The 24,671-nt window shown below is 31.8% G+C and overlaps 1 protein-coding gene across 2 annotated transcripts in view; it reads right to left on the minus strand.

The window, feature by feature from the left end:
* Positions 1 to 24,671, minus strand: part of LOC106681930 (uncharacterized) — a 217,714-nt gene that overhangs the window by 107,241 nt on the left and 85,802 nt on the right. For both annotated transcript variants that reach the window (XM_014422524.3, XM_014422523.3), the window contains exon 2: positions 5,500 to 5,705. In XM_014422524.3, coding sequence (XP_014278010.1) covers positions 5,500 to 5,705 — 206 coding nt within the window. The remainder of the gene's footprint in view (positions 1 to 5,499; positions 5,706 to 24,671) is intronic.

The following is a 24,671-nucleotide window of genomic DNA, read 5'->3' on the forward strand; positions in this document are numbered from 1 at the left end:
TTCTATCAGTGAGGTAGGAGCGGATTATAAGGAAATATGTAGGGGGTAGGAATTGACGAAGTTCATAGAGCAGACCTGGATGCCAGACTCGATCAAAAGCTTGTTCAACATCGAGGAAGACTCCCGTGCAGTACATACCGCGCTCCAATGTGGAAGATATGACATCAACCACTCGAATACTCTGTTGTAAGGTAGAATAAGATGTTCTAAATCCAAACTGGTGGTCAGGAATAACATGATATGAGTCCAGGTTTGGATAGAGGCGTTTTAATAAGAGTTTTTATAGGATTTTTATATAGGGCAGCAGTGAAATAGGACGGTAGGAAGATGGATATTCAAGTGGTTTGGAGGGTTTGGGAAACATTTTTATTATTATTTAGGGAAATAGGTGGATCGGAGTGTAACATTATAGATATAGGTAAGGAATAGAATGGCTTTACGAGGGAGCTGTTTCAGAATGTGTGCTGTGATAAGATCGTGGCCAGGAGCCACTTTTTTAGAAGTTAATTGGTAGATGATGTTCATTATTTCTGAGGGATGAAAGGCATTAGGAGGAAGGGTCATTTGGAGTGGAATTTTAATCTCTGCTTCAACACGTTCAAGATGGGTGAACAATTCTACACACATTTCCCATTTCGGTTAGGGGCTATGCTATGGAGGAAAAACTTTAAAATACAAAGTTGTACTGCCCAACTTCATTGGGTTACTAATTACTAATACAAAAATACTCATTTTAGTCTAATCAGACAATATTTTTAATCTTACGAAAAATAGGCCTGGACAAGTATACAATAATAATTATAATATATTACACTAGAATATGACTTATTTTTTCTCCTTATCATTTTTTTTCTTTGTTTTATCTCTTTGGTTCTTTTATCTTTTCTTTTCCCCCATTTTTTCTCTTCTCAAGATTTTTTTGCTCCTTTTTTATCCTTTCCCTTTTCTCCCTTTTTTTATTTTCTTTCTTTTATATTTTGGTTTCAACCCAATGTGCTTTTAACAGAATAATGGATATAATAGTGATAGAGATATTAAAAAATATATAAGAAATACATAAGTAACAAATATAAATAAAAAAATCAACAAGGTATGTTAAAATTAATATACAATAAATATTTAAACATTAAAAATATTTTTAAATATTATATTGGGATATCGTTGAAATCACGACACTTGTTATCGTCATGAGGTGGTCATTCAAAATAATAAAAAAAATTATTGTTACTATTAAAGAAATTATGTTTCCGTCAAAAACCTGAAATAATGTTCCGCCCTTTGACATTAAATTATTTATTATCTCAATACTTCCCAAGACTGTAAAATAGCAATTACATCAATTAGAGCAAATAAAAATAAAAATCACTTTTCTTGCAATAATGTAATGTATTTTAAATTATTTAATAAATAGGATTAGAAGAAACAATTTGAATAAATATGCAATAGCAGTCTTAAAGCTAATGTTTACTATATATGCTTATATAATTTTCAAGTTGCATAACAAAACGTAGTTTGAAATGTTATTATGTAGTGAGGAGTTAGTTTAAAAATGACATTCCTTATCGTATTACTGAAACTGCTACACACTTCACTACATCTTCAGGGAGCTGGTGGAAGGCGTTAGGCTATTGAAGACCGGACGTGTCGAGCTTAGCAATGGAAACTCTACGTGTTTGTTATCTCCGGCAATATCCTATTATGAAATTGTTGTAAGCTCTGTCCTTCTGGGAATAGAGTTATTTAAACTTTAAGTTTTCTGCGATTGAGGAAATTTCTATCAAAAGCTAATATATCTACATTTAGAAAATTATTATCGGAAAATCTCATCCTGATAGGTTTCATTTCTACTAAAAATATCGATTGGTAATACCTATATGGATAATTTAAATTTAGAAATAAACTATATAAGGTTTAGTTGTAGAATTTTTATTTGAAGCAAACAAATTTTTTTTGAGAAGTGGCCATATTAAAAATTTGGATAGAAAACTCCTCAATCGTTTCTTATCTTTAAAAACGAAATAAATTATTATCGCACAGTTTATGGCACAGTATTTAAACTGAGACCCAATTAACTTTCTACTTGTATAAGGAAGTTAATATTTTGAAGTGTACGGTTTTAGAAGCCGTCTTTTTATAATATGAAACTTTTTCATCATATATAAACAATTCTATAAATTTTATCGTGTTTGCTTTCATGATCTGAAACGAGTTTTTTTTCGGATTTAAGTAATCCGATTTTTCCATTCTTTTTTTGGATTTATATAAAGTCGGGGTCGGGAGTCTCATTTTCTGATGCCCCCCTTGCCGCGAACACCGGAAGACCCCGAAGACGCTGCAACTGCAATGCCGCCCCAGCCTAAGCATCATGCAAGCTAGGACCTGGCCTACCCCTACCATCACGCCAGGCTCCAGGACACGCTGCCCAGCCCTTGAAGAGGAAATACGTCTTTTCAGACATCGGGCGAGACACATGGTTTTCACCATTTCGCCCACAGCACACCTGGACGAGAAAGCGGGCTAGAAGACGTCACCGCGGTGGCGAAAACGTCATTCAACAGATAAGCACATTCCATTAGTCCATGAGACCACCCCAATATTCTGTTTTTATATTATTATGAATAATTAAATCAAATTAAAACTAACACACTAATCTAATTGCCCCTCCAGGGGATTAACATTATAAATTAAAGAAATATATGCATGTTGTTCATGAGCATTAAGTGTCTCACAATTTCAGCCCCCCCTTTTTCCACACATTAATTTCAAACATAAAATTACACTCGGGACACCTGCAGTATAACACGAGCAGGTCCCGATGTAATTATAAAAATTATGAGACTTATTAAAAACATTTTTTGTGTGAGACATTTCGCCCACTCTTTTAATTAATTTATCAATTGTTCCGATGTAACAAGTTTCTTTATCAATATGTTTAGTCTAAAATTTTGAATGATCTTCTCATAGCGAGCCGACCAATCAGATGAGATGAAGTCAGTGAATGCATTAATATATAAGTTAAATCCATTGCATTTGTAAAAAAAAATTATTCGATAATAAAAAATTCTGTCATATGTTTAGATAATGAAAACATGGATCATTGAGCTCATTCAAACCATGTGGACAAATATAAAAATTAAGCGAAAACAAAAAAAAAAGAGAAATAGAGAAAAAATAATAATAAATAAATTTTAAAAAAAAACTTAAGGTAAAATAATATCTTAAACATTATAGATCCGTTTTAAACGTAGATCAGGAAATTCTAACAACATATAAAAACTACCTGTCCTGATAAATCTATGGATCCATAACGGAATTTAATACAGATACTGACGGTGGTGCACGAGTACAATCGATATCCAGCAAGTTATTTTCTTGGCGTTCAAGTATACGTGAGATATTGGATGAGGTCACAGTTCGGCATTAATACGAGCTAGTTAAGAAACTCATAAGAAATTATTACTCTTTCTAAATTATTTAATTGAATATAATAATGTAAGACAGCAATAAACCGTAGTATAACATAGAATATAGCTTGGACTAACATAGTGTTTCCACATAAAGTCCGTCTGTGAAGTAATGTGGTGCAATTTCTATAGCATTTATTCTATAGCACTTGAGGGGACAAGAGAAAGTAGTTGGAGTAACAAGAAAGTTCACGTGATAGGTGATGAGAGGAGGTGCCTGTATTTGCCTCTCTGCTAGGATGACCAACACAATAGGACAACAGCCGGAAAGAAAAAAAGGCAGTTATCTCACTGATTACTTTAATGAAAACTATGTATAATTAATAGTTAAAATTGATGATTCTGCCAAGTATAGGTAGGGGCGGCTGTTTCAAAACCTTAACAAACACTAATTTTTCATTCGGAGCTCTATATCGTAAAAACTACCAACAAACTTGAAAACCTAAGAACGCATTATTTAAAGAAGATTAAATTTGCTGAAATATCAGTTCTAAAAGAGCTATTTACGTCCAATAGTTCTCGAGATAAAGCTTTTTAAAAAGCAAAATTTCTTTAAATTCTTCTGAAAGATTAGTAGTTATCTAATTTATTTTGAGAAATCTATATCTCAGGAACTATGTGACGTACAGATGTCTATTAGCACACAAATTAAAGCTAGTTTAATGGATTATAAATAAGTTTATGACCTTTACCTTCGTAGGAATAGTAGTTTTCATGATATTTGCTAAAATAAATTGATTTATAGTTGTTGGGACAATAAGTTTGAAAAACTTTAAGAAACCATTAGACGCACAGATGTTTGCCAGCTCTCATATTAAAGCTAATTAAATTTACTACAAAATAGTTTATTATGTTTATCTTTGTCGGAGTAGTAGTTTTTATGATATTTGACAAAATAAACTCACAAAATGTTAATTTGTAGTTGCTCATATAAAATGTTGGATTTTTGAAAAAATATATCTCTAGATCCATAAGACACACATATGTCTACCAACACTCGAAATAAAGGAAATTTAACTTACTATAAAGTAGGTTATGACACTTATCTTCGTAGGGGTAGTAGTTTTTATGATATTCACATATGAATATAAATTTGGCAAATGAAAATTTGCCCGAACAACTATAAATCAATTTATTTTAGAAAATTTCACGTAAACTATTCCTCTTACGAAGATAAACATCATAAACTACTTTATAAATCATTAAACCAGGTTTAATTTGAGTATCAACAGACATCAGTACATCAAATGGTTTTTGAGATATGGATTTTTCAAAATAAATTCACTAACTACTGATCTTTCAGTACGTCCCATACAACATTTTTAAGAAATGTTGCTTTTTAAAAAGCTATGTCTCCACTATTTAACGTAAAAAACTCTTTTAGAGCTCATATTTTAGCAAATTTTCTCTTCTTTAAATGACGTTCTCCTAGGTTTTCTTGTGTTGTTCCTACTTTTTGAGATATAGAGCTCCGAATATAGAGCTACCTATACTTGGCAGACTCATGAAATTAACTAGTAATTAGCAATTACATAGTTTTTATTAAAGTAATCAAAAATTGGGATGAGATAACTGCCTTTTTTCTCCTCTTCGGCTCTTGTACTACAAGGAGAATGCAAGTGTTGATCCTGGCGCAATATGCATTGAAAATATATTGTTGCAGTGTTTGTCCACGCATTTGACAACTAAACATTTGTCGTTTATGGCCAATGATGTTTCGGTTCCTCTACTTGTGTAATAGAAAATTTGGATTACATTGATTCAGAATGGCCTTTGTTCATGGATTTCTTTCTGCTCGTGGAATGAAATATAGGGTTATCTTGAATATCAATAAGGACATCATTTATAAAATGAAATAACGGTTTTCATACGTAAACTTTGCATTCACTATTTGATTTTTTGTTGCCATCGTATAACACAATACAGTATTATGTGCGGCTTCATAAAGTGATCTAGGTATTAGTGGTGAGGAATGTTGAATCGTAACTTATACAATATATAAATTAGTAAGAAAAGCAAAATATGTACAACTTACATTGAGGCTAACACCAGGCAGAATGAACACCCTTTTCCTGGGCGAGCTGTCCGGCATGTACCTGAAGAACTCGTCTTCGTCCTTGTACCACTTCACCGAGTACAGGGAGCCTCTGTCCAGTTCGAAGAGGCACTCCAGGGTAACCGTCTCCCCGAAGTTAGCGTGTCTGGGAACCTTCAACTCAGTCAGCTCTAGGGATAATATACCTAGAAAAAAAATATAAACTATATGTAATTTTTTTGCTGTGTATTTCTTGCAGTTGGAGTATTAAGTTAATACTGATAAAAAAAGTAAAAAGTAAAAAAGTGCCTGTATCGAAATTCGACTAGCTGTATTGTAGACGAGACTATCTACATTCACATGATTTAAATGTTGTTTACAGCTGGTTTGGTGACGAAACAACTGCCACATAGCCGAAAATCACATACAAAATATTTTTGCAGATAAATATTACTTGTTCTTAAAATTTATTAAATATTTGTAAATATAAATAAGCAATTTGATAATTAGTTCCAGGTTATGTTTTGTACATTCATTTACATTATACTGTCTCAGTTGGTGTAGAATTATAACTTATCTATATGTAATGGCAGTTTAGCTGCTGTCACATGTATAAGCCTCGACTGTCAAAAATCACCTTCCCAACTATAATGAGAAAATATTCTACTATACTGTCGTGATTTTGTTTTTAACTTTAAATTGACTATTGCAACATTAACTAGACAAACGGTCTAAATTCCCAATCCATTACAAAAGACTGATCTACATGACTATTATAAGGCCTATCTGGACATACGGAGTTGAACTTTGGGCTCCACTAAACCATCAAATTCCTCCAGAATCCAATCCTTACAGTCCAAAATCCTTCGTAAAATCCTTAATGCTCCTTACTTTGTCACAAATCAAGTCATCCATCAGGACCTCAATATTCCATATGTTGCCGATTGGACCAGAACCAGATACCGTTCCTTCCATAACAAACTTCTCAACCACCCAAATCCACTTGTTTCTAACCTGGCTTCTCCTTCATTACCTAATAATCCTCCTAGGCGTCTGAAAAGAAGATGGCCTCGAGATCTTCTCCTCTATAAATGTTATTGGAGTTCTATCAGTGGGTAGATTCTCCACATGTTTTTATCATGTCACTATGTCACCTACAGCAAATTTACTTGTTGTATATATGTGTATACAGTTGTAAATAACAATAAATAAATTATTAAAAAAAAACACTTTAAATTGATACTGTTCGATATTTTTAACCTAGTGTTAATTGGGCGGTAAATTTAATTGTATTTTTTTCCAAATCACTGTCAATAGTCGATATTGGTAAGATTTCAGTCACCAATTGGAGTGGATACTGCATTACTGCCTCAAGCTACTCCATTGCACTTAGATAGCTGCATTTCAACTATTGTTAATTCGTAAAATAAATAATAATTAGCCTGTTGCCTGAATCGTATTCGTTATAATTATTTTGCTTAGGTGTTCTGAGATTTCAGTAACTTGTATAATTAAAACTTTACTCTAATTACAGAACTAAATATGTTTGTAATAACTGTAAATTCATATTTTATTTATAGTTGCTCTGCATTGTCACTAAATAATTATCTTTTTTAGAAAAAGTATTGTAAATTATAAATCATGATCCACGTTTCAATATTACGTGACACTCATTCCGTTTCCAATTAAAATAAATATTTTGTTGTAAATTATACTCAATATAGTCAGAAACAAAAAGGGTATAAAAATGATTTATTTGGGACTTTAAAGGCAAAAATGTTTTAAAGGAATATAACCTTATTATAGAGTTTATGTAGAGCTCATATCTATTTTAACCATATCATTTAATTTAATAGCAAAAGAATATAAAAATAATTTTAAAAAGTTTAAAAAAAATATATAATCACTCTTAGAGTAACTTTTTGAGAGAAAATGTAGTAATATATTGTTGAGTAAAAAGGCAAATAAATTAATTATAATAAAAATTGGATCAAATCAATATTGATACTACTGCGGATAAAAGGGAGAAAATGATCTAGCCATGTCAGAATAAGAATTTCAGTTGGGAATATGGTCCTTCAGAGTATTAGTTTAAAATTTCGGCGCCTGTTACCATCACATAACTTACTGGTTAATATCACATAACTTTGTCTGGGTCCCCGGACATGTTGATATTACAGGAAGTGAGATGGCCTACATTCCTCCCAGAGCCACAGTAATCTTAACTGCACAGGAACTTGCTCGCCCTTTAAAGGAATGTATAAATAAAAGATGGCAGGCAATGTGGGATGAAAGTCCGCCCAGTAAGTTGAAATCTATAAAGAAAGATGCGAAGTCCTCGATTTCATCAATCCGAAGTAGCCGGGAAGAAGTAGCGATCACCCGGGTCAGAATAGGAAATACCTAAATGACCTTATAACAGGAAAGGCACCTCCAAAATGTTCGAAATATCATGGTAATCTGACTTTCAAACACATTTTTGAAGAATGTAATTACAGATTAATGATTAATTATAATGATTGTTTGAGAGTGGTTTATTTCATTATTAAGATACACAGTTTTGATCCAAATCACTCTCAACTTTTATTCTCAAAAGCTTATAATAATCATTTTTATCTTAAGCTAAGATATATTAAGAGAAGATTATTTGTTTAAAAAAGTTTTTAATTATTGTATAAAAAGTTATATGTGACATGGGAAATTAGCCTGCAAATACGATTTTAAAAAACAAGACATCAATATCTAAGGTTGTCTCCTTGAGAATGGCCTGAGGGCCGAAACGTTGGAGAGCTTTTGAGAATAAAAGTTGAGAGTAATTTGGATCAAAACTGTGTATGTTAATAATGAATGTAATTACTACAAATTAACCCTGAACTAGTTAGGGATACCAACAAATGTTCCAATGGCGTAGAGAAACGACGAGTCCATAATAGAAAGAGTCATTAAATTCATCCATAAGACTAATTTAATAATCAGCCTTTAATTATTATAATTATCTATTTATCTTGCCTTATTTTTTTTTAAATTATTTATTTAATGTAACTTACAACTGTACAAAATAATACAATAGGTAAATATGTAGTATGTTACATATACACTTGAAAATCTTGGGAAGGAACCACCCATTGATGGTACTTCAAACATTAATTTAAATTAGAAGGTCCCATGGCCATCTTCTTTTCAGACGTCTCGGAGGATTATCAGGGATTGTTAAGGATGGAAGATTAAGAATTAATGGGTTAGGATGGTTAAGGAGTTTGGAATGAAAAGACGCATATCTGTTTTGGGTCAAATCTGCAACGAATGGGATGTTAAGGTCTTTGTGAATGAGTTTATTTGTAACGTAATAAGGAGCATCAAGGATTTTACGTAGGATTATGGATTGTAACGATTGGATGCGGGAAGAATTTGATGGTTTGATGGAGCCCCAGAGCTCAATTCCATATGTCCAAATTGGTCTGATTATTGTAGTGTATACTAATATTTTGTAGTGAATGGGAAGTTTAGAGCGTTTGTAAAGTAAGTGTTGTAGCAATCGGAATCTACGAGCAGTTCCTTGTCGTTTCAGTCTTGTATGTGGATTCCAAGTAAGTCTCTTGTCAAGAAGGAGTCCTAAGTATCGAATCTGTTCAACAGGCGTTAGTGGAGTATTTAGAAAGGATACTGTAGGACAGGAAGGCAGAGGTTTACGACGGAGAGTAAAGGTGATCTGGTGGGATTTATCTGGATTTATTTTGATTCTCCAGTTTTTACACCATTCTTCAATAGATGTTATGTGTGCCTGTAGTGTTTGTGATGCATTAGTTGGGTCGTTGCCTTATTTTTAAAATTAGAATAGCCACTTATCTGCTTTTCATCATCCTTTCTCCACTATCGTTACGATCAATTATAAAACAAATTATAATTTACTAGCTAGATAATATTTCAAATCTCACGGAAATGAGTTTAACTAACTCTGTGGAACAACTAGGCCTTACCAAAGCCAACAACCAACGGGCGCTGATGACCAGGCTGTTAAACGCCCTTTAAAACAAACAACTTACTGGTTATAATAATATAATGTATAATAATATTATAATTAATATGATTCTATTATATTATAGTAATTATATAATTTTTTATTAGATTATGATAATATAATTTATGTAATCACTTATTTATTACCTTTATTTCTTCTTTATGTAATAAAAAATACTATCTTCAGTCACTCATCCAAAAATATAGGTAATAGCAATAATAATGTTTTCTTTCAGCTATACTATGACCTAAGCAATAGAGATACAGACAATAAAAGGCTATGAGCCTAGAGACAAGACTGCTCGTAATGATGAGCTAATGATAGTAGAGAGCATCTGGCGGGCCAGTAGATTGGGGTGTACTCGGCCTCTTGTTTCCGCAACAGTTGCCTCTCTCATTATACATGACCCGTTTCGCTGTCCCATTCCAACCGACAATCAATTCTATCGTTGCCACCGCTTCGAGAATTTCTCATTCTTTTTTTATAGGCGTTAAATTAGATTGTAAAGAAGATTAGTTACTCATTTTATGAAGGTTATTGAAAAATGTAATTAAAGTGCTTTTCATTGTGGTTGAGTAAAAAAAGTTTAATTATCTCATACATTTTTATTTTTATCATTCATGTCCCAGGATAAAGTAATGAATACAGAATTTCATTAAAATTAAAATTAAATCTGTACCACTACAACCCACGAAGGGTCAGGGGTTCAGTACTTTGCAAGGAAGTATTGTTACTAGACCAACGGTTGTGCAAGGAGGTGATTTGGTCAGATTACGCTCGACTGCCAGATTTTTACCCAATTAAGAGTACCCACATTATGAAGCTGGGTGAACCCCGGAAGGCTCCTGAACCCATAGGGCTGACTTGACGGCTATAGGTAACACTTGTCTATCTGCCTAACACCTAACTACCACAGCCGGATTCAAAATACTACTATAAGAGTATTCTCAGACCAGCACTTCTATACCGGACGCCACTCTTCACGTACCTCTCCGGCGGCACGCAGCATCACCTTCAGGCATTCCAGGACAGCATGCTAAGGAAGATGGTATGAACTACATCGTGGAAGAAAAAGAACCCTCCAGAACTACACCAGCTCCTCGATCTGCCCACAGTACCGGAGTTCATTGGTCAAAACAGGTTCTAATCCGGCATGGAAAATCGACTTTTCTCATCTCGTAGGAATCTAATGAAATGAAAACTTGCCCCTACCCCCCCCCCATTGCCCCAAGGAACAGGAAGAACAAGCTCGTAGAAACCTTTAATAATCTACCACCCATCTTCAGCAAGTAAAATTTTAATATCTTTTACTATTCTATGTTATCCCATTCATGATCCATAAACAACTTTTAATTTAAACATTAACCCAACTAAACTTTTTTTTGTAATCCCATTATAATCATTTTTTTAAAATTTTTATCAATTAGTCTTCTTTTCCTTTTCACTATGAACAATTTATGTCAAATCCATTATAAATACAGTCCACATCATTCTTAATAGCAATTTCAGATCAGTCATAATTAATTCTGATTATATATCAATCAACCTTGGGAATGTGTGAATTAAACAGATAGCTTATAGAATTTTTTTTCTTTGGCGGACAAGCCTGGTTCAAATTTTGGCTTGACAAATTGAAATCGATTACTTTACTTTACACTCGAACGTAGCCAAGTATGGGGATTAAGGACACAGTGTTGACCCAAGAATATTATAAAGTCAAGAATCATGCATTGAAATCTCGCTGGCCGCCCATGCATATTGCGGTACCGATCGACCATGTAACATTGCCTGTCTATAGAATTTAGCTGTAACATAAGTAATGGCAGTAATATTCTACTTAAAAAATTAGAAAGAGCAGGTGTGATTACGATGCGATTTGGGATAGATTAATCTCCTTTACAACCAAACTGGAAAAATGCATCATCTATACAGAGGGAACTATACTTTGTTAACTGAGGTGGTCTACATATAGTTACGTCTAGGTTTAATGATTTTTTCTAAAATTGTTTTTTTTTTTAAATTTCCTTTGTGAAAAATAAATCCTGCCACATTTAGCAGAGGTTGTTATAAAATAATTTATATTTAATTCCATATTAGAACGACTTAGTGTTTGAATGAAATAAAAAAAAATAATATTAACCTGCCCAAATCATTCCAAAAGAAATATACTTAATGAACCCACACCCTTACTCATCAAAAAGCTAAGATTGTAGATTAAAAAGTTGAATAGTCGTGAAAAAGATGTGAACAGAAGATGAATGGAGAAATTCTGTTTAGAGCCTCAAAAAGGCTTTTCAGTGAATCTCTCTTAAGATAAATTTATATAGATTATTCAGAGATATATTCCAGCTAATAAACGAAATATAGTTAATTTATTTAAAAATATATATTTCAAAAAGTACTTGTTTGGTACGCTATGTCATATGTATATTTGACAAATTCTCTGTAGGAACACATTTTTTTTTTTTAAACAATCAAGCAATTGATAATGTCTGTTTTGGAAAATAAAGATTGAAGTATAATTCAGCGTAATTTTCAAGACATAACTTATTGCTATCATTTAGAGATAAAACAAAATAAAAACGATAGTAAATTTTTATAATTTCATATGAAAACGAGATTTCAAGGATACTTCGTCCACAGTCAAATCATATAAATTTTGAATATTTCTTTGTTTTGTTGTTGTTTTTCTTTAACTATACACAATTCTGAGTCAAATCCAGAAACACAATATAGAAGAGCAAAGCTGTAGAATGAAAATTAACGAATTCACAAACTCAATAATCCGGTGATCTATTGGGTATTTATCAACTTCTAAAATTGTATTTACTGACTTACGCAATGGTCTTTCATAAAATTAGTTCAAAATAAATTAATTCGAAATAAAATTTGGATGATTTTACTTCACGATTATTATTTTTAATTAGACCTCATAACAGTATTCAATTGGTCCTATGTACAAAGTTGTGCACCAGTTCTTTTTGCTCAAAGTTAGGACTTAAGAATGTATTGTAATTCTAGTAAAACCATATGTTTCTTTAAATAAGCATTAATTGATATATAGTTCGGTAGGCGATGGAATAAAAAGATAGATCATTTGATTTTGTACGGCTTCAATTGCATTCGATAGGATAGTATTTAAGATAAGTGAAGAATACCCTGAGCCACCATTTTGAGAGGAAACATCTTTAAACAATACCATTCGAGTAGCCTGAAAATTATTTAACGTAGTGTTACATACAATCTATAAACATACCCGTAAGACACTCCGGGAGGGCAGAGCTGATGAAAAGTACATTTTTTTTTTTAATTCCACCACTTTCCCGTATAGTTCTAAAAGGCTATGGAACCATTCGCGTAATCATCTAGATTTTCATTGCTTCAGTTGCATTCATGAGGATAGTATAAAATATAAGTGAAGCATAGCGTGAGAATCTTTTATTTTGCCGGGTAAGCTGACGTAAAGGCTTTAGCATTAAAAAAAAATGATAATAATAATAAAATAAAATCATTTGAGCCAGCATTGATTAATGTATAATCCAATATATGACTACCATGACTAAATATAAGACTGCTTTAAATTATTTTATTTTCTTCAAGTTTTACAACTCACTCATCAATTTATCAGACGAAATAAGCGTGACTTGTCTTGAATGCTATTCTGATTTCAATTGAAGCCATGCACATATAATTTCGCTCAAGCTATAACCTCGTACTGATTCCTTTTGTTTAAAGCATTTAAATCATATCATGATTTTTTTCGAGCTATATATCACAGTCGATCATGAGTAAGTTATTGGTAAGAAAAATGGAAATAAATCATTCTGTAGTTCTTTCGTAGACCAAAAAATACTAATTTCATGTTCCGTTCTGAGAGCTTAAAGAACTCATATCTTAAATAACTAATAGACGAATTCCTGGACTAATTACTAGAATATAAATTAATATTAGACGTACGGGCATCCGCATGGAAATTATTAATTACTTTTGAATTAAAGCAGAAATAAGATTATCATTAGATTGATATAAACCATTAAAAGATTTGAAGATTACAGAAGGAGATAGGAGAAAAAATATTTTTTCTAGATTGAAAAAGTATAGTATTTACCGTGATAAGAATAGTAATATATTATATATCGTTGGAGTGCCAAAGCTTTTAGTAATAATAATATATAACTCAACAAATTAAAGAAGGTGATAAAGAATGACGTGAAACGCTTAAATAAAAGGTGTGTCCTGACTGTACATTCGGGTCTCCTTTACAAACTCCGTAAATTCCAACCTCCTACATACTTTCACATTATTCCTTCCTTCCTCACTGATAGGTTATTCAAAGTAAAGCACAATGGTTCCTATTCATCCCTCTTCTCTTAGTCCCCTGGTGTTCCTCAAGGTAGTGTCCACGGTCCCATCCACTACACAGCTGGCATCCCAACCAATCCTAACACTGTCCTTACCACTTACATTGATGACATATGTGTGCTCGCAGTCAATAATATAACCCTTTAATTGTATCCCAAACTCTCCAATCCCATATCGCAACCCTCTAAGAATAGTGTCATATGTGGAGAATCAAAATAAATCCCATCAAACCTACTAACTACCCTACAGTATCCTTTAATAATGTTGCTCTTACCTGTGTGGAAGAGATCCGCTACCTTGGACTACATCTGGACAAACAACTAACCTGGAATCCTCACACAAGACTAAAAAGGCAGGAAACTATTCCTTCTAATAGTCTGTTTCGATTATTACAGCACTTACTATACAAACGGTCTAAACGTCCAATTCATTACAAAAGACTGATCTACGTGAAAATTATAAAGTCTATCTGGACATTGGCTTTGGAGCAATTCTTACAGTCCAAAATCCTTCGTAAAATGAATTCTTCTTACTTTGTCACAAATAAAATCATACATAAAGACCTTATTGTTCCATATATAATCGATACAGTTTCTTCTATTATAAATTCCCTAGCGGCCCAAATCCACTAGTTTGTAACCTTGCATCCTCTTCTATTCCTGTCAGTCCTCCGAGGCGCCCGAAAATATGATGGCCACGAGACCTGCCAATGTAAAAATGTAATTAGAGTGCTACCATTAGTTAGTTTCTGTACACGCCTATGTATATGAATGTAAATTTGTAAACAGTGATAAATAAATTTAAACAGAAAAACTTGTACATGAATGTGCAGGCGCGTGCGCATTGTGTCAGTCCGTTTTGCCATTCTGACAAATTTTTATGTAACCATAGTTATAAAGTAATTATTTTTTTTCAATATTGGAGCGGAAAATATTATGAATATATAAGAAGATGGTCAGGGTTGCGGTCAAAAGAGAAACAAAAATAGTTTACAACTATTTAAAACTGTAACTGTAAACTATTTTTGTTTCTCTTTAGACCGCAACCCTGACCATCTTCTTATATATCCATTTTTACGGTCAACTATATATACATATATTATTATGAATCATTTTTTTAAAAACGGCTGAAATTAAAGCTAGTCATTCTCTAAATTGAAATGCTCATTTAGAAATTTAGTGCGGGAATATATTGCCACAGTGTATATCTGCTCTGAAACGAGGGAGGGTGAATTTTAATTCAAAATTGGGCGCTAAGTCAAAGTTATAGGATTTTTTATTTTAAAAAGGAATGTTTTATTTTTTTGTAAAGAAAAAAACAGTATTAACTACCCAATCACACCAATTCACTCCTTTCACTTCAACAAAACTAAAACATAAACGTTTTGTTGATTCCTTGTATTCAAGCATTATAAGACAATTAGGTCTTATTTCTGTTGCGCTATTCAAGCGTGCATTTTTGATTGCGTGATATTTTAAATAATGTCGCATGGACATTGAGAAGAGAATTTCAGAGTATTTTGATTTCTTTATTTAAGTAATAAGTAATTAGGTTTGTAAATTTCTTAATACTTTTGTTGTTTTTGTAATAACTGTTATCTTCCGTTAAATATTATTTATCAGCAGTGATCTCATTAAGGACTTTCAGGTAATATATTACCTGCTTCATAATTAGGCTCGGTTAAATTTTGTAAAATTACTCAAATAATATTTGAAGCAATATGGCCAAGCACTTTCTCCTAACTAAATCGAAATTTACACTGAGATTCTAGTTAACATAATATTTAGATGCTCTATAACTTTTTATACCCAAATCTTTTAGTAGTTAATCAAAATGCATGATCAAAAGTAATCCGGCGAAACGGTCACTTCTCGTTTCATTAATTCCATGGCGTAGGCTTAGGCTATACCAAGACTAAACCACCTTGGCTGGACTGATATCAACACCTTATAATATCACAAAGCAATCAAAGACAGAAGATTCATTTCTTGTATTATATATGTACGAAGTACTAATTCTATTTTAAGGAAGGGTACGATAAAAAAAAAAAGATCAAAAGTAAATTATTGTCATTCCATTTTAGTAAGGAACCCGATGCATGAAATCTAGCTTATGGAACATACATCTGCAAATAATTTTTCAAATTAGTTTCTGTCATACTTAACACGACTGCGCATTTATGGTAGTTTTAAAATTGCTAATTACTCTAGTAATTAGCAAAAGACCAACGAATTTGGTCTTTTTTTACTTTTGTTTTTTGCTGATACACCTAAACGGTACATCCTAGCGAAACAGTTACAGTAAAATAAATTAGACAGTATTATATTCTTTACTGGATAACTTATTCATTCGGTTACTTTATGGTGCTCATTCGCTACATAATTTAATGTTCTTTGTAATCTGTTAACTTATAACCTTTTCGCTAGGATCCTCTGTTTTGTATTTATAGGTGAAAAAACCCAAAGACTAATTAGCTGCTTAGCAACTGTTTTAGGACCGGCAGAAATGCATTTCAGTGTTAAATTTTTAGTTTCTGACCTTGGCTCCTCTTCCTTTCCTGACAATCCTCCGAGGCGCCTGAAAAGAAGATTCCCACGAGACTACTAATGTAAAATGAAAGTGCTACCTATGGGTAGTTTCTCTACACGCCTGTAACACTCCAATTTAACTGAGATCAAATTTACTAAATGTATTATAATATATAGTTGTAAATAGCTGTAAATAAATTTTAAAAAAAGTGTTAAATTTGGATTCATATTCTTTAGTTTTAGGCAAAATTAATACATGTTTTATTAATTTAAACTTTAATGAGGTTTAATATAGCAAAACCGTTTATCTAGGATATGCATTTTAGGATTTATCAGCTATTTTTATTTCTTGCTTAAATCAAATTAACAAAAAATTTATAATATGTGTATGTGGAAAGTGTATATATAACTTTGTATGTACTTTTAAAGTTTTAAAGACTAATGGACATATGTTATCATAGATTAGAGGTACAAAAATAAGCAACATTATAATAATACCTATTTTTATTTTTCAATTAAAAGCTTTTAAATTATTCGGAACAAATAAACTCCAAAAGTGCTGAATAAATAGACATTCACAATTCCTTAGAAAAACTTAAAAATCGAGTGTACCTTTTCTGATTGCTTGATGATAAAAAGATAAATAACATCGTTTCATAATTTTACATTTTGTAAGACTTAATGCTTCGATAGAGCTCCAAAATGAACTTTCTTAGTTAACATTTTACTAGAAGAGAACAAGCTTCACCGAAGTAGAAAATAAAAAGCTGTAAAAAAAAGACTTCTGTCTCAATAAAGAAGCTATATAGGTCTCGGGCAAAACAAAAGATGCCGTTACAAATTGTTTTTATAAAAGAAAAAAGATTAAAAGAAAACGTATTAACCCTACTAAGCGGATTGGATTAAATTCAAGTAATAATGGGAGCGGAGAAGGGCCCACTAATTTCCCATTTCTTCCCTTATATTATCCCTTCCCTATTATCCCAAAACTAATATCTACCTTATTATCCTGCTCAGTTTCTAAATGACCAAGCTAGCGGTAATAGCCTGTAAAGATGGGATTTAATAATTCTACTTCCTATAATATTATAGTTCTACGTTGTCTGTAACAAGGAGGAAAAAGAAATGAACAAACCATGAAATGTATAAATATGATTATAGTATTTTAGAAGGTATAGTATGATTAATAGAGGAGAAATAAGGAAGAATCGGTGTTAGGTGGAAATATTCCCACAAAGTAGAGTTATGATATTTTTTTTACTCGCAAAAAGTAAAAAAAAAAAATCCAAGAATGCAAATGAGTTTTGGGCCTCCATCTTATTTTTTTTATTTAATCGTAAAAGAATCTTATGTAGTATCAGTTTACAGTGAATTCCATCCTAAAAAAGATCATGTTATTGATCTTATAAATCCATAAAATATTAATTTTTTATCATTAAAAAAATTGGTCATCGTACAACTGTATAAATACTCAAATCGAAGGTCATTAAAGTCACTATAAGCAGTCCTTAGTGATTATCATCGTCGGAGTAACTGGTCCCATGTGAAATAAATTTACAAGATATTTATTTTTCTGTTTTTGGAAAATAAAGGTTTAATTTTTGTACAACCGTATCTACGAAACTATTAGATGCACAGATGTATATTAGTTATAAAATGGAAGCTACTTAAATGGACAATAAAAGGATACAATGATTATTTTCGAATAAGTAGCAAGTTCCATGACAATTTACTGAAATATTATGACAAAATGTTTATTTCATGTTTACGCTTATGGTTTCTGCTACATTCCTATGGAACATAGAATGATTTTGTAAGGTTCAAAGCCTTTCTTAATAAACAATGGAACTAATAAAAAAAGAATTTTTAAAAATCTGATATCTTGTTTCTGGAATTAGTTCGTTAAATAAATAAACTCTTTAGCTTTATAAGCTAGTAGAAATGCCAAAGTCAACTTTTATTGACTTAGTGACCTATGTTTAATTAGGTTAAAGCTGATTTTTTTTTCGCATCACTAATTCCCTGACCTAGAAACCGAGGAGGGTCACCTTACCAAGAGGAGGGTATATTAAAATATTACAAGCCTAGAAAAAAGTTCCCTAGTTTGGTGCGTGGGTAATGGTAAGGTATTTACCAGTAAGTTTGGTTTAGTTCTATCTATATTTCAAAATTCTTTTTATTGTATATTAACTTGTACACACATTTTATTGCTTCAAAATGATAATGAGAAATATTTTTTAATTTAACTTGGGCTCAAGTCATCATTTGAATCTCTGTAATACCCTTATAGAAAAAAAATAAAGCATATGTTAATGAATGAAGTTATATCTTTTAAACATTGATTGCGTTTTATAATAAAATAAATGGTCTAAATGAATTAATTACAATTTAAATTAAAAAATAACTTAATTTAAAAGATTTTTGTAATATCTTTCTAGAAGGAACCTTTTTCTAGGGTCCATCAGGGTTCCAAGAGTCGGGAGCCCTCGGGGATCGGCGACTTGGCCGAACCGGACAGTGTCAGGACACTCAGTGCTACTCGTTAAAATTTAGTGCTCGGAAATGCAAATATATTTATAGAATTCTTTTGCATAATTAGCCAAGTATAGAATATGTTGTTCTCTATACTGTATTCACAATAGCCAATTAAAGTTACTATAAAATTCAGACTCTTTCTTTTCTGATTAAATTTAAACCATCTGAAAAAATAAGAGTTAATTGTTTCGTTGAATTGATATTGATTTTTTTTTCTATTTAATTAAAGAACAGTGGTCATTATTTCTCAACTTTGAAGAAGCAACGCCTACAAAAAGTCCATACGGCAGAGTGCTAGGGTGTAATATTAAGAGGAAGACTGGCTGGTTGATACAGTGCAATATCCTTTTCATATTTCTTCTCCAGTGGCGTAATAAAATGGCGAGAACATTGAGCTTCGTAATATATTCATAGGGGCGTTTCCCGCCCTTTGCCTCGGGGAAAGGAAATGGAAAACTCTTTAACACAAATTCTATTCACAGAGGGCCGACCTGGAAAGTAATTAAAGTGTTCCAGCTACTGGAAAAGGCTGGTTTTCATTTTGTCCTGGACAGTTTTCTATCCCCTCCGCCATTGTGTGTGTGCTGCCTTTGATCCCATCAACACGTGTTTCTCTGGTTCACCGATCGTCCGCCGGACCAATATTTATCTTGAATTCTCTACCCAACCCGACATGTTCGTATCTATAAAAGTCAGTAGTACAGGGGTACTCATTAAAAAAAATAAAGTATAAGGTCTAATCATTACACATCAAACTGAAGTGTGATAAATACAATACTTTAAAATGTGAAAAATCTAAATAAATATTCTCATACTAAACCAAATTCGTTACTTCATGGACAATTTTATAGAATGGGAGAGTATTTTCAAGGTAGTAAAAATATAGAGGCTTTAGGAGCTCAGTTTCGAATCGTGGTAACAAGACTTCATTTCACCTGGACAAAAATTAAGCAAATAGCAAAGCATTTGCGTTACTCAAACCTTGGTACCAACTTGAAAGGAAGTGAACGAAGAAGTCGCAGCTTTAGTTGAATTTTCAACAAACCTGTTAACGTCAAATCTGTCTTTTTCAATAATTATAGAAATCTGAAAGGTTAGGTGTACGGTTCCTGGATAGTGCTAACAGGTGTTCACATAAATAAAATAAAATAGTGATGGCAAAAGCTGTTAGTTCTCTCTTCTTTTTTTTCAAATTTGTGTTTATATATTTACAACTGTATTAAAAAGACATGATAAAGACTTATGGAGAATCTATCTACTGATAGAACTATCAGGATATTTCTAGAGGAGAAGATCACGAGGCCATTTGCTTTTCAAATGTCTAGGAGGATTATCAGGTATGAAGGAGAAGCCAAGTTAGAAATAAGTGGGTTTGGGTTGTTAGGAAGTTTATCATGGAAGGGTTGGTATCTGCTTTTGGCCAAATCAGTCCTAATGAATTCATTATTAGAATTTTTTCCACAAATTTGTTATGTAAAGCATTATAAGAGGGAGAGTTTCTTTTCCAACAATTCTATCTTGAAGCTTTTTTTTGTAAATATCTATTTATTAATATTTATAACTGTATTTACTTATATGTCTCTCCCCTGTGATGAGCAAAGTCCTTGAGCACCTAATCATAACCAGTCTGCACCAGTATTTACAAGAGCAAGTCGCCCACGGTAATACGGCTCCACAAAAGACAAGGGGACCACAGCTGTGCTGCGAGTGCGTGCAGGCGTTGAACTGAGGGAGGAGTGGTAGGTCATGCTGTTGCTTTTTGACCCCTCTTGCTGCTGCAGTCTCAGAAATATGAATCCCCCCTACAACTACTGATTAGGAGCTACCTAGAGGACAGACGTGTGAAGATTAAAGGTAGCTCTTATGAAGTAGAAGCTTCCATAGATAGGGGTTGCCCTCAGAAATGGGAGTCCTAGAGGAAGAGCGTTTCCCTGCAACTGGTCACGTCGACGATCTGGCTGCAGTGGTATTCTCCAATAGTAGAGTAGGGCTAAAACAGCAAGCGGAACGTTGTGCCAACTTCATTAGAGAATGGTGCGAGAGAAAAAAATTCAGCTGAACTCCCACCTATAAATTGGATCACGAAAAATATGTGATCTTGATCATCTTAATCATTAATAAGAATTCAGATTTTCTTTAATTTTTTCGAAAGTTCAGTGTTTACTTTTTTCGATTTCAAATATAACCTTAAAATTCGCAACCCTCAAATACCATGCAAAAATGTCTAAATGATTAGGTATAAGTTACTTTATGTTATATGAGCAAAAACTATTAATTATATTATTGATAAATAAAAGGAAACATTTCCTAAATGGTTAAAAAAAAAAAAATATCAATACTTTCATAATACAGCAATTTCAATATTTATGTTGATGTTTTAAACACTACGTTGTTTCGTATGCGTTACGATCAGGATACATGCGTTAATCGAGTTCTATAAAAAAAAAGTTTTGAAATTTAATTTATTTTGGTGATAGATATTGTACTGCCAGACACTGTTTATATTTTACTTTTTTTACATTGGCGTAGTAATACTGCCTTAAAATTTCGGTAGAAACATATTGTACAATGTGGCTATAGTTTAGGCATTACTTTATGAATTCCTTAATTACCAAAAGATGTTGATATTTTAAACACTACGTTGTTTAGAATACATGGGTTAATCGAGTTATATAAAAAAAAAGTTTTGAAATTTAATTTATTTTGGTGATGTATATTGTACTGCCAGGCACTGTTTATATTTTACTCTTTTACATTGGCGAAATAATGATGCCTTAAAATTTCGGTAGAAACATATTGTACAATGTGGCTATAATTTAGGCATTACTTTATGAATTCCTTAATTACCCAAAGATGTATATGTATGCATATTTTAAATTATAAACTTTTGTAATTGACCAAGAAAAAAAAATTAACACTTTTCAAAAAATTTGAGCTATATATTATAATATAATATTTAAAATATCTTAAGTCTCCTCTTCTTGTTTTAAGCAAATATTTCAAAAGTGATATGATCGGACCGTCGCTCCTGGGGGGTCTTAGTGGGTTCGGCAGGGAAGGATTGCCTTCTCTTGAGAGATTGTGATTATATCGATCAAGCTACTCGCTAAAATTCTATAAAGTCTTTTTGAAAAGTCAGATAAGTAAGGATACCACGGAGGGCAGGAGTGGCGGGTTCCACGCAGTTTTTAATTTCAGGTGCTTTTTATATTTTGTATGTGATAATTCCTTTTATTTTGTAGTTATTTGAGTTTAAGATTTTATTTTATCCTTATTTCTCTATCTACATATTTTGATTATGTTTCATATTATTTTTCTTTCTCTTAATATATTTATTGAAATTTCATTATTTTTTATTTCTGTTATAAATGTACGAATTTACTACTTATTATTACTTATTACACAAGTTGTTGGCAGGTTTTAATACTTATAATTGAATAAATAAATAAAAAAACTATAATCAGGATGATTATCCTAAATAAAAATTTACTCAATTATTGCATGCACTCCCTGAAGTCCAAATGATGGGGACGAAAAGCCAGTCTAAACAGTGAAGATAGTCTTAAAAACTACCAGTTTGTATCATCGTCTTAGTTAAATCAATTAAAAGCCAGTGACCTTTCAGAGTGAAAGCCACAAGGAAAAATATTTAAACTTGAATTTTCCTTATACTTTTGTCCACGAGAGACAAAAACAAAAAAAAGGAAAGTGATAAATAAGTTTTATAAAATCAAAATTTTACCAATACTAAATTGTTAAAATAAACTATTAATGGTTTTAAGAATGATACAGGTCACCAATTATGTTATCTCTTATTTAGTCACTTGTTCAACAAATAAAGCATATTCAAATATAAGTCAAACAAACCAAAAAAAAAAAGATTTCATAACTACTTTAAATTGAAGGGAAATCATATATTTTTTGTGTATGTTTGTATTAATTGGTCCGTTGAAAGGAAAATTGGCGTATGTCAAACCTTGAGTTTAGAGAACGTTTTCGTATTTAAACTAGTAACTAAAAATATAAGAAAAATGAGTGTTTTATTGTGATAAAAACTCTTGACAAATAACCATTAAATTGGTTAGGAAATAATCTCACTTTTTAATTTTCATTTTTTTGTTTAAAAAAAAATATTTAACTTTTAAATTGTCCCTAAAAAAAAATACTCTACCTTATATTACTATATACCAATTTAAGTGTATCTTATGCTGTATTATGTTACATTTTTTCATTTTGTGTTTTGAACTGTTGTTTCTTAATATAGCTAGACATAAGCTTGTACATTCCATCATTGTGATGGTTAACACAACTACTTTGAATATTAAATAACCACTCTTCTTAAATAGGTGTATGATAGTTTCATTCTTCATATTCATTTTAAAAAAAACATAGATGTGATTTTTAACAAACCGAATCTTTTAAACTAAAAAACAAAACAAATGGATTACTGTCAGGTTTTACAGAAATAAAAAAATTCAAAATCTGAATAAATTATCCTTTTATAGTGACCGTTCTTCTATTGTTATGTTTTAAAATAAATTCGTATGATCCTATAACGAGGTATCGCATTATAGCTATGTGTTAAAGCGACAGAACAAACGCAATCCTCTTAAGTGCGGAGTAAAACCGAAATCAGCAAGTACAAGATTCCCCTAGCAACTAAGTGCTCCAGGTGTCCTTCAACAACTACTGATTCTGATTGTGAGTTCTATCTCAATTCCTTGCGCGTTCCTAAGGAAAGGACTCTGAGATAAAGCCAACAATAAATCTTGTATGGAATTCGAGAGAAGATTGGCTTTCTGCTTCGGATATTTTAAGTATTCTTTAGGTCAGCATGAGATATAAAACTGCTTTTAAAAAAACCTCAGTAATAAATAACATTTAAATAAATATATTTCTAAATCCTATTCTATTTAACTTCATGATTAAATTAAATGGGTTCCAGTTTTTTTTTTCTCTTTGTCAAGCCATCTTTTAAAATAATCTTTCAATTTAAGTTAACTTCATAACAATGTTTACTACTCGCACTTGTTTTATTTATTATGTTTTAATTTATCACTGTAGATTATTTGTTTGCTTTTAATAATATTGTTATCCTTAGTTTGCAAACTTATAATAATAATAATTATAATAAATTTAATATCAAACCTAAAATATATGTTTAGAGCATTGATAGAGCCAAAAATTTAAGGACATTTTTTATGTAAATAAAATATTTTATGTTGTAAAACATAAGTAATTTGGTGATAAAGAAAACATATACATTTAAACATGAAATATTTTATAGGAAACATAGAGGAATTGATTGACATGATTTTTTAAAAAATATTTATTGTTTAACATTCTGTCTTATATTTGGTATTTGGGATCATAGAGCTCATTCACACCATATTTTCAAATATATTAATTAACTGATGGCAAAATAAGAAATAGATGAAAAATATACCAATAAAAAAAAAACTTAAAGTAAATTAAAGTCTTGAACTACCGCGTCACTGGTATTAGAAGCCAGTGGAGGATGAGTGAGGGCGCGAGCCACAAACGCTCAGGACGTGGGTGGAGAGTCTAGCCATTGCCAGGACACCAATAAAATCATTTCACTACACTATAGGTCTCTGGGACACTAACATTAAAATTAATGGTGATAAGACAAAAGTAATGCAGAAAAAAACCAGAGATTGCTCAGGATAAATGGTGTCAGACTTGGAGAGCTTGAAATATTCAAGTTT

Source organism: Halyomorpha halys, unplaced genomic scaffold (genome assembly GCF_000696795.3).
Source record: "Halyomorpha halys isolate HHAL.00 unplaced genomic scaffold, Hhal_1.1 Scaffold374.1, whole genome shotgun sequence".
Taxonomy (NCBI): Eukaryota; Metazoa; Arthropoda; class Insecta; order Hemiptera; family Pentatomidae; genus Halyomorpha; species Halyomorpha halys.